Source organism: Acipenser ruthenus, chromosome 15, assembly GCF_902713425.1.
Source record: "Acipenser ruthenus chromosome 15, fAciRut3.2 maternal haplotype, whole genome shotgun sequence".
Taxonomy (NCBI): Eukaryota; Metazoa; Chordata; class Actinopteri; order Acipenseriformes; family Acipenseridae; genus Acipenser; species Acipenser ruthenus.
This window is the reverse complement of record NC_081203.1, coordinates 27,209,910-27,221,656: the sequence shown is the minus strand read 5'-3', so window position 1 is coordinate 27,221,656 and position 11,747 is coordinate 27,209,910. Positions and strand designations below refer to the sequence as shown.

General features: G+C 36.9%; 1 protein-coding gene across 4 annotated transcripts in view; it reads right to left on the bottom strand.

Annotated features, from left to right (window-relative positions):
* Positions 1–417: 417 nt before the first annotated feature.
* The window catches only part of LOC117422277 (neuronal PAS domain-containing protein 3), a 237,578-nt gene continuing 226,248 nt past the window's right edge, over positions 418–11,747 (bottom strand). For all 4 annotated transcript variants that reach the window (XM_058987671.1, XM_058987672.1, XM_058987673.1 and 1 more), the window contains 5 exons: positions 11,021–11,214; positions 10,234–10,340; positions 6,546–6,693; positions 5,843–5,958; positions 418–5,445 (listed from right to left, as the gene is read on the bottom strand). In XM_058987671.1, the coding sequence (XP_058843654.1) occupies positions 4,109–5,445; positions 5,843–5,958; positions 6,546–6,693; positions 10,234–10,340; positions 11,021–11,214 (1,902 nt within the window). In that variant the 3' untranslated portion in view covers positions 418–4,108. The remainder of the gene's footprint in view (positions 5,446–5,842; positions 5,959–6,545; positions 6,694–10,233; positions 10,341–11,020; positions 11,215–11,747) is intronic.

Sequence of the window (11,747 nt, the reverse complement as noted above, 5' to 3'; positions counted from 1 at the left end):
ATTACTCTTCCTGTAGTGATTTAGAGGACAGATCTCAAACCCAAGTGCACTAGAGTGTCCATTTTGAAAAGGGCTTTGAAACAGAATTTGAAGTTATAAGTGGAAAAAGGTGTCAATGAAAAGAAAAATGACAGGTACATTATTTAAACAGTTGTAGAAACACGTGGGGACGTGTAACGCTAGATTTTTCGGAACCCCGCTACTTACTCTTTAACATCAACATCAATACAGAAAGGGAGTGTGTCAATCTGTTGGTACATTTATATTTACAGTTATATTTAGTCAATTTATCAGTAGTATTTGTGACAGAAACGCATCTAATTGATGGCATATCAGACTAAACTTTGTACAAGGGATTAACATGTAATATTGTGAAATTGGTAAACATTTATACTGGGCTTCAACATGACTAAATAAAACAAGAAAAAGCCAATTTATTAAACAATTGTGCAAAAAATAAGTGTAAGCTTTGATTACAAGCTCCTATTTAAATTCAATGATTTAATCTGATGACAGTATCCAGACCTAGAGCAAACATTGTTTGTCAAAGTCAGTCACAAGTATATAGCATTTTTTGAATAAACAATTGTAACTGTACTGTATAAAACTTACAAAAACAATTTAGTTGAAAGAGGAATTCAATTATTATTATATTTTTAAATTTGGACAGACAGGGGATGTCACTAATGCTATTAAGAGTTACTTTTAAAATAATTGTATTCCTCCTTTGGGTTTGCCTTTGGGTTTGCTTGTAAATTGAGTTATTACTTTATTCTTACATGACCTGCATTGCATTCCTTACTCTTGAGATCCACCATTCTTAGGGTATATAGTCAGACCTAATCTAAAATTGAACAACCCCCCAACGTCATATTACAATGAGAAGATACAGTAAAGTTCAATGAAAATTAATAATAAACTGGAGGTTTGTTGGTTGTGTAGCGTTCATTCAGGGTGATTAAATGTAAAAGAAATGATGCCAGATAGTAACAAATCCAAGAGAAGTTTATTATGAATATGGCACCTGCAGGATGATAAAAATTGAGTTACATAAAGACAACCATGTATGACATGTTTCTTTGAACTGATGGAAATCTACAAAAGTATAAAATAACCCTGTTGTAAATGAAGTATGTACATTTCTGATTTGCAGCATTATCCATGGTCAATGAAAAAAGATGTTTTAAAAAATAAGCCAGGCACTCAAAGTTAGCTTCAGTTAGTTATACGTTTTAAAACCACAAAATAAAATGTACCATAGTTTTCTCTTTTTAATATTTTAATTTGTTTGTATTTAGAATTTGTAACACTGTTAACATTGATACTAAGAGAATCCCTTTCCCCATTATTCAGCTACTTGGCACCAATTCCCTCATAAAATAATCTGTATAATTGTACAAGAAATAGTTAAAAACACAGACACAGTCTTCACAGGTAAATAAGTGTTTTTTTCATATTGTAATTTAAACACTATGTATTTTGACAGCAGCTGAGATTATTTGTTAGTTTAAATCACCAGAAATAATTGACACAACACAAACATTAAAACAGCTTTTTTTTCTGCTGTTCTGTTGTAACATATGAGTGTATTTCATGGGATGTCCACAGTACCTTATTTAGAGATGCCCTGCCTCTTCTCCTCACCTCATTATGTAGAAAACAGTAAAATCAGTTAAGCTAGCAAACCCATGTGATGACATCGGGTTATCCTACATTCCAGTCACATTTACAGACACTGCATTGTTCTTTGATTAACTCTTCCCAGTTCTGTTGGTAAATTTATACCTTGGCAAGAAAAACAAAACAGACACGTTCCCAGAAATGGTTCTCTTGTTTCCTGGCTCAGGTAAAACAAGACACAGTGATGGGTAGATATGCCGTTTCACTGGCTCTCCCGTGCGGGACAGATTTAAAAAAGACGGTTGTCGACAAGATCACTGCAGAGAACAACATCAAGTAAACTATACGATCAACTTACTAAACATGCATTTCCAAAACATCTATAAAAATAGATTTATAGTGTGAAACATTTTCATTTCTTTAAGAAATGTTTAAATTTGATTTGTTACGCAACAGCTTCACCTTATGTTGTTGCGTGGTACTCTAAGTCAACAGGGCTGGTGGAAACCAATGAAATACACCCAATGCGTACAAGATAAGCACAAGGGACTCTGGGAATGTTTTTACAACTGAGGCTTTATGGTATCAGTCTGTTACATACATCTAAAGCGCTATTCCTTTTATTATTTTAAGTGTTAATGTGTTGCAAGCTGGAAACTGAAGTCATACCCAGAAATTCCTCTGTGGGGAAAAATGGCTCCATAAAACCTTGAGCTAGAGTCTTTTATCTCTGAGAGAAAGAGGTCTGTAGACTACACAACAGCAAAGCAATAGCAGAAACATAAATACAGACAAAGGAAGCAGCAAAAGGTGACACGACAGAGGAAGGCCACCACACAAAAAAACACTAACCCCCAAGAATCACTGTTTCACTAGGACTGTAGGAGTGGAAATTGACCACCCCAGACTAGAGATAAAGCACAGAGAAGACAAAGGACAAAACATCTACATCCGCTTAGTATATACTGCATATAGTAACACACACTGAAATTGCAATGAGACTGACAGCCAAGGACACTTACACATTGTACACATTACAGATCTCACGTTTGTTATTTAGATGCCTTTTATGAACGGCTGCCAAAAGATGGAGTGGAAGATTTTTTTTTTAAGCTTTTTTGTATTTTTTTTAAACAATAATCACAAATGGCGTTTTTAACACTGAGCTGTGATATTTATTTGTTACATTTTTTATATATTTTTTTGGCAACAGAGAGAATTAGAATGTGTACTTTTTGTTTAACATGTTTGTTTTTTTAATTGCAGTACCTATTACAATCTGATCGACCCGATCTGTATTTTCTGAGAGTAAAATGTATGCAAAAACAGTTAGTCTAATATTTAATGATAAAGTATCAAAAATAAAAAAATGAACATGTTAAATAATCGTTTTTAAGCATTTTTTTTAAACTCAAGGTTAATGTTGAAAATTAGCCTCAGTTATACTGAGAAAACAATTTAAGAATGAAAAAATAAAAAAATAAAAACCTGCACTTAATTCCAACCTGCACTCAATTTGATTGAGTCTTCATAAAACGTTTCCAAAAGGCTTACTGACCCAATACAAGGTTAACGTGAGGCTGTGTTTATTAGTTTGGAGGCAAGATTTCAAGTCCTGCAGCAGACATAAATTCTTCTTATTTTTGTGTACGATATTCTAATCTTGAGAGGCTGCAGCAACAAACTAGAGACCAGTATAAAACATCCTTTTTAATAAAACATACCCTCGCCTACGAGCTGCATGTTGAACAAATAGACTGAATGGTAGCACCATGGTTTTGTAGGAAGAAATGTAAATGTTGCAGTAACATGTCCATCTTTTTTTGTTTGCTTGTTTTTAAATAATTTTTCCAACATTCTACTCGCAGGCCAGGAATTAACTCAAATTGCTTTTAGTGTGTGCAAGTCAGAAACATCTGAATTATAAAAAGAGAATCAAACTGCATAAAATTCCTAAAATACTATCCCCCAAATCAGAAAAGGAATTAAGGATAAGAGCCCCTTCTGTTTAACTTAGTCAAACAGTGTACACTTTCTCTATTTGTCTCCTTCAACCTTGATCACATCAAGATATAGATTAAAAACCAACAGGTTTTACTTATTGAAAACATCTTTACCATTACGTGTTAGTATCTTATGGCAGACATATAAATTGAAGCATCGTCATAAAGATGCAAAGAAAAGAAAAGAAAAACACACATCTTAGAAGAAGACAAAAGAGCAGGCATCTGGCATCTCTTGAGTCTCTGAAGGCAAAAAGTAACTCTTTACATTAAAGAATAATTTGTTTTAGTTCGACAGAGAGAAAGACCGTGAAAGACATAGATACAGAGAGAGAGAGAGAGACATGGGGACCATTCAATTCAATAACATGAGCAAACTTGCTCAAATTCAAAGTGCTAGAATTTTTTTTCTCCCAAAATTAAACACAGTCTTATGCCTCAGTCTTTGAACGTTAAACACAGTAATATGGTCTTGTTATATATTTTTAATCTTCTTTTCTTTCCAGAGTTTGTGTGGTGTGGATTCCATTGCTGTACACAGGAAATGGAAGAGTTGAGAATAGCCCCTCTGCCGTAGTAAAGACATTCCCTGTAGGCATTTGGGTCAGACTGGCTCCGCTCACCGCTCCCCCAAACGGCCCTGACATGTTCAGCCGGTGGACGTGGTGGTACAGCATCTCCATGGGTGTCTTGGGGTCGAGCCCAAAACTGGAGCTGTTGACGTCCACAAAGTTAACTGCATGAGTGTTTGGGAGCAAATTGCCCGGCATCGCTAAGGTTACTTCAGCTGGAGCGTAACGGATGGTGCCAGTGGTATAGACCCTTTGTGCGGCAGTGCTGGTGGCGGCGAGGGTCCCTGTTACCCTGTGAACCAGTGGAAGAACCACGTTGCCAGCCTGTAACTTCTGGAGGGCTTCTAGGTCCCCAGTGTATAGTAACGAGCTGGAAGTACTTGGAGTTCCCTGCTGCTTTTCTCGCGGGGAGGCCGAGAGAGGAGGGGACAGAGGGTCCGAGGAGACAGGCGCCAGGCTGGTGGCGCTGGAGGAGGTGCTGCTGCTGCTGCTGCTGAACTGAGTTTTGCGGCTGCCAGCTGTCTCAGTCCCTGGTGGGGTGAGGACAGAGTCAGGAATGGCGACATGTAAAGCACTGCTGCTGGCTTGTGGAGAGGGGAAGTGATCAGAGCTGGGGGGCTTGGTCATACTATAGGGGGATTCGTTCCTTGAGATCTCCCTGTTGGGAGGATAGTTCCAAATACTGCTATCATTGTCAAAGTTGATAGGTTCTGAGATTTCAGTTTTGATTTTGAGCACTGAGGCACTGTTTGGTGAGGAGAGCAGCCGGGGCTGGTCCCCCAATGCTGGGTCCAGCCCATTGGGGCTCGAAGTACTGGAGAGCCTGCGCCTGGTCACGCTGCCTCCCTTCTGTTTTTTCCTCCTCTTCTTCCTCTTCTGGTGCTTACTGGAAGACGCCGTGCCTGCCTCCCCCGCACTATCCGAGTCCTTGGCACTGTCTGAGGTTACTGATTCGCGACTGTGCAGCCGGAGCTCGGAGTCTCCTTCCACGTACCGCTCCACCTTGATCTGCATGGAGCCCAGCGTGTCATAGCTGTCCACCTCGGCAGCCTTGTTGCTCTCAAAGTCGGAGTGCTCGAAGCTGTCCTCGCTGTCCCGACTCTCCTGGTTGCTGGAGCTGTTCCCGTCCTCATTGCAGTTCATTTCGTTGTCCGACTGGCTCCCTGGCTGCTTCTTGCTCTCAGACTCAGGGTCTTCACTGTTCTCAGACTGGTTCCCCTTCCCATCAGACTTGGAGTTCTCATTGTCCTCTGCAGGGGAGAAAAAAAATATATTTGCGTGAGCAAAGGACACTAAACTGATAGCAAAAGCAACGAACCAAAGTGTCTTTGACGCACAAAAGAAATATAACTAACATAATTAAAGCTGACATAATGATATGGTTTAATCTATGCATTTTTAACCACGATTTATATTATTTGCCATAAAATGTCAGAAACATTTCTCCATTTGTACATTGTATCACGTTACTGTAATATATAGGACTAGAATATCTTACACTGTATCTGTACTTATTAATATAATATTTGGCCATTTGTTTTCCTGTGATGCTCAAAGACATAGAATTAATGGTTGCCTTTATCTATAGCAACAGTATATTGTTTTATTTACAAGACTGGAAGCCATAAGCAGACAGATGCAGTGTACCTGAATTCTCCTTGGAATCGGAATCGGAATCAGAGGTCTCTGAGGATTCCGAGGCTTTCTCTGGGAGACTGGGAAGCTGTGCAATATCTATTGGAGTGTCCTTGTACTCTGGGTTACTGCAGAATGGAGAAAGAAGAATACATAAATAAGTAAGTAAATAGATGAATAAAATAATTTCAAAGCCAGCTCTACAGCTATGGCAAAAAGTTTTGCATCACCTAGAATTTTTGGACTGAGACATCATTCCAAAATAAAAAAAACTACATGATTATAATTTAGATCTTTTATTTAAAATCATGTAATCAAAGAAACTACAAAATGATTTGGCTGACAAAAAAAGGAGCTCCGTGTGGAGTGGAGGATGTGAGGAGCCATTCAGATCTGTGTTATCCTACGGCACTATAGGTCTGGTGGCTTCTCTGTGGATCCGCAGTGCGAAAAATGACATCTTGGCAGGAACACGTTTCGGAGGATGCGTGTTTCAGCCTCCGTTTCCCGAGCCGCCGGGGGGTTGTAGTGGTGAATTGGGATTAATAATAACAGTAAACAGTAAAAAAATCATTGGCAACGACTACATTATTTGAAATGGTGGTCATAGTCAAGTCTCACCACACTGAAGATTAATGGAACAGCTATAAAAATAGTTTTTATTATGAACTCAAAGTTGAACCAAATTCTCATATAAAAGACAGGAATGACTTACCTGAGTACATAATTGACCCAGATGATATTCTTTTCATTGGCATTCTTGGCGTTAATGGCAATAGTGGCGCAAGACTGGATCCAGATATACCCTCCATTCTTTTGTATCCATCGATAGTACTTGGTAACACACTGTCCCTTATTCAGTACTAGAAAAGTTTAAAAACAAACATGAACACATCAGATGGCAGTAAATGTACTTACAGATATATAATACAGCATGCTATCTCTTCAAAAGCACCCAATGCTACTGTCCAATTATAACCACTTAAATCAGCAATGAATGAGGTTAATGGTTAATGTATTGTGAGTACAATCTTCAACTACTGTCTTTTGCTAATTTCTTACAAGCAATATCATAATCCTAGTCTTGATCCTAATTTTACAGTTTCCCAATTTGGGATGTTGCCATTTCTTATTCCACTGGCTTTGGTTATGATTTTTTTTTTTTTTTTTTTAATGTATTCATTTTATTTATCAGAAACTCTCCCCTTTTTATTGTGAATGCATCTTAAATCTTTTAAACCAGTAGAGGGCACTGTAGGTTTACAGAACCCTGCCTTTGTTGGCATGTCCTTGTCTACATCTGTGAAAATGAAGAACCTCTAACTGCTGTAATAAATTTGGCTAAATTAGCTGCTAAATGGTTATCTCAACCAATATGTATTACCATTAATCATCTTGCTCTAAAACAGAACCAGCCAGGGTCTAAAAGAGGTAGTCAATTCATATTCTTAGTTTAATTATAGCTACTAATAAGGCTTTATATAAAACTGTTTAAGGTAGGGAGTGATTTATAAAAAAAAGGAAGTCATGTAATTAAAAATTATGCGTAAGGTGACCATATGGCTCCGTGTTCAGTGGGACAGTTTGGGATAGGTCAGGCTTTTCATCTTGCAACCCAGTGCATTCTGGTACGTTTTACCTGTCTCAGGAAATATTCTTTCCTGTAAGAGAAGCAGGACTACGCTTACCAGAATGCATTGGGTTGCGAGTTGAAAAGCCTGAACTGTCCCAAACTGTCCCGCTGAACACGAAGCCCTATGGTTACCTTAACTATGCAACTAATAACATTGAGAAAAAAATGCTGAACTTTAAGCTAAATTGCAAAAAATGAGAGAACTAAATTAATTGTTTGTCTTTCTGGCCCATCTCTGCTGTATCTTCCATTTTCATTTTCCTTTCACTTTCAGTGGCATTTATAGAAGTGTAAAAAACCTTAGAAAGAACGAGTGCAGCCCACGGCTGCATTGAAAAATGTCAATTGATAGTTGACAATATGCCCTTCATACAATATAATCATTTGATGCTTGTCTGCAGATCTGTAACATTGAAGCACTGCTGGGAAACCTGGCTTTAACATTGCTTCTGTGGGGGAAAATAAGCTGAAGTGTCTGGTAGAGCTGAACTAGCTGACAAAAAAAAAAAAAAAACATCTTTGTTGTCCATGGAAGACCTAAAACCTCATCTCAAAGTTATATATTTTTTTCTATAAAACCACTGTTAGCCTGGTTGCAGTTGCCAAGCGCATTTTTTTGTTTGTTTAGCTGACAGAATGTTCAAAAATGAAAATGTACGGCTTAATGTTGCGTACTTTGGTAGAAAAACTGGATTAGGTACAATTTATCGTTTTTAGTTGAACCGGCTGACTAGTAACTGCCTAAAATTATTGTACAAATCACCAGCTGTAGTGAAGCTGCACCTTAATGATTCACGCTGTGTACAGAGAGGGCTTTGGAATGTTTTTTTTTTATACAATTATATTTTAAGTGTACTAAAATCCTCTCTCTGTTACACACTGAATATAATAAATATGCTTTAGAATACCCCCCCCCCCTCTTTTTTTTTAACAAGGCTTACTGTTAACCCCTTTCACTTGCATTGCGATTATATCAATCAATAACTGCTCAAACTATTGATTTACAGCTAATGAAGCTCTTTTCATTCTTTTTTTTTAATGTCTACAGCTTTTGGAACCATTAAAAGGAATACGGACTCTTTAATCTCCAACTCTCCTCCTAAGGCCTGAGGCATGCCTGTAGGGTGGCCTCTCCCTAGAAACAGCATCTCTTGTCCTTCACTTTGCTTTAATCACTTGGATCCCATCCATAATGGCATCTACCTTTCATATAACCTTTACCCAAACTAACTGAGTACTATTCAGGGTTAGAGGGATGAAAAAGTAAGTAATTTGTGCCTAAGAAATTACTTTATAGAAAAGTCCTCTCTGTCAATTGGGATATTGCAGCAAAGCCAACCTTTTTTTTTTTTTAAAGAAAGGTACAGTAGTCAAAATGTGCTGTTCTGTTCTTTTCTGGATAAATTTAAACCAGGGCCTACAAAGAAAAAGGCTTAATTGTACAGCATGGATGTTGTTGTGCTAACCCTCAGCAGATGCATGTCTTAATTTTCTAAAATGGGTCTTAATGTTGAGGCGTAACTGGGGGAAAAAAGGTGGTCAGTTATCCGCTTGTAAACAAATACTTCTGTATAAAATTATACACTTAACACGTTCAACAGAACTATATAAAACATGTAGTACGCAATTTAGTATTTAACTTCAAGATAAAGTCCAACTTTAAATGATAGAAACGTAACGCTGCAGTGACCCCCAAAACCATGTTCAATTCAACACTCAAATATAATCCCTTGCTATAGTTCAGCATTTTTTTTTATTCAGAAACCAGACCTCACAGCTGTTTAGTTTACATTACAGAGGTAGTTTAAGTGGTAGGGACCCAATATTTTGAAAACTGCTGCTATATGACTTATATAGTCACACTATATAGACCTGTGGAAAATAATTATTATAAAAAGAGCTCAAAAGGGGAGAAGAATAACACATAAATTAAGAAAATGTGATATGTCTTTTAAGTATGTTACATTTACAGTATTCTGCCTACTTTATTATTCAATTGAGATATTCAACAAAAATGAATAGGGTAAAAATAACTGCTAAATACAATGCACTGTGATACACTCTCTTGTAAACAGTTTCCAGGACTATGGCAATGTCAAGTACTTTATTTCATAAGCTATTTTTTTTTACCTTGTCAATTAATATGTTTTTTTATTTGAGGGTAAGATATTAAATAAAGGGCCTATGTAACGATCTTCAGACTTTCAAGGGGAAGCAACAACAATACAGTGAGGTAATTGCTTTATAATTCAGTTGGACTCCGCTATCTAATCAGACTGCAACATTTTGCAGTGCCCCAAGGACATCTTTCTTCCCAACAAACACCTCATAAACCATGAAATGTATAAATGAAACTGTTCATTTGAAGTATTGTCTCACTAACTATACTGCTATAAAGCAATCCTTATGGGTTCACTGACCATTGCCGCGAAGCAAATTAACCATTGTACATGAGCCTATGGTTCCTATAAAATAAAAAAAGGTTGCTAACCGAGAGTTAACAGCACTAGATTTTTCATTCCGCAGCACATACATTTTAAAGAATGATATGGCCCTGTACTGCTACAAGTAGGGCTTTAATATTTGATGTTTCTTTTAGATTTTGATTCAGCCTACTATTTAATTTGCTCTTCATGTGCAGCTCCATTCACTCTTTCAGCTAGCTGAAGTCTTCTGTCATAATAAGATTTTAGTTTCAAAATACATTTCTTCAAGGTACATGAATAACACATATCCTGGACAGCCAATAAAAGCATGTTACAGTACTCACAATCTAAGTGACTGTGTCTGATCCCTTCCACATCTTCAGCGTGAATGAAATGATAACATCTCTTGCCCACAATGTCTACAGGAGTCAGATCCATGTAATCACTAATTCTGGAAGTAGAAAATGTTATTCAAACTAGTCAGAATAAGACCAATTTATTAACCTTTTCCAACCCCCCCTGCCCCTCTCCCCCAAATACCAGCATTTAAGCTACCTGCCAAATTAAACCTCCAACCTCTTTTTTTATTAAAAAGTTAATACCTTTAAGTTTTTTATTTCCTAAATAAATACATAATTCAGTGTATAAGAACAAACGGTATATTGATTTTAAACAGACTTGGTGGGTTTCAGCTACAATGGTATGACTTAAAAAGGTTTTCTTCAAATTATTCTTTGGAAACAGTGTTGTCCTATACATATTAATGTTAAAATATATACATACCAAACGGTTTATTGCAAATGAAGGGACATTTTATGTATGCAAATTGACATTTTAACTGCATATCTTAAGAGTGTATTCAAGTTTTTGCATCTTTGATGCCCATCTGGGGAAAAAAAACCCTCCTAGTAATTTCCATATAGCTAATACAAGGTATAGTAATACTTTCTTCAGTTTATACCATCATTTTTATAAACCACATATTTAATTTATGAAATGATAAGTATATTTATCAGTTTTTCTCAACATACTTGGTGTGGGGGGAAAAAATGGAATTGGTAAAAATATGCGTGTTTATAGACAATGCGTTATTAAAAAGATACAGAATCTTTGAAAGGACATTTCTCTTACCTATTTTCACAGTAAACAATATTGAGGTCCATATTTACTCGGGTGACGAACATCTGGCAGTCGATTCTAACTTCATTGATTGTTGGAGGAGGCAAAGCATGGGCAATGACCACCATCCCCATGATCTGAATGGGGACCGTCCGTCCATGAGTCAGGGACAGCCTAATGCGTAAGCGTCCAGTTACATGAATAACCTGCAAACAGAGAGAGGACACTTTGTAACGCACATCTTACAGAAATGTGTTTTCAATCTGCCAGTACTACAAATGTGTCCAGTGACATCCACTTTTAATTAGATTTAAAACTTTAAAAAGCACAGGAAAATTATGGAATTTGAAAATCACTGGCAACAAACTTTCACAGTGACGATTACGTTTGTGGAGGTGTTTAACACCAACATACCTAATAAAATGGATTTCACTTACTGTACAACCCTTTTGCTAAATAATGAAAGGAAAGCGATATTTTGTCTACATGTCTTAGTTCTACACTGACCTGGTAGAAAAACTAGACTCTTATTAATTGTATTGTTTACAACAAGTATTTTTCATTTTCTATGCAAGTGTAAAGGTGGGATATGTAATATGGATATGATATGTCTGGACAGCACTGAAAAATGGACCTGGTACATATGTAACGTATATCTATAAATATCACAGACTCAATGTTGCAAGTTAAAGGGGACTTTATAATTACATTTGCAAGCCAATCTATAAATATATTACAA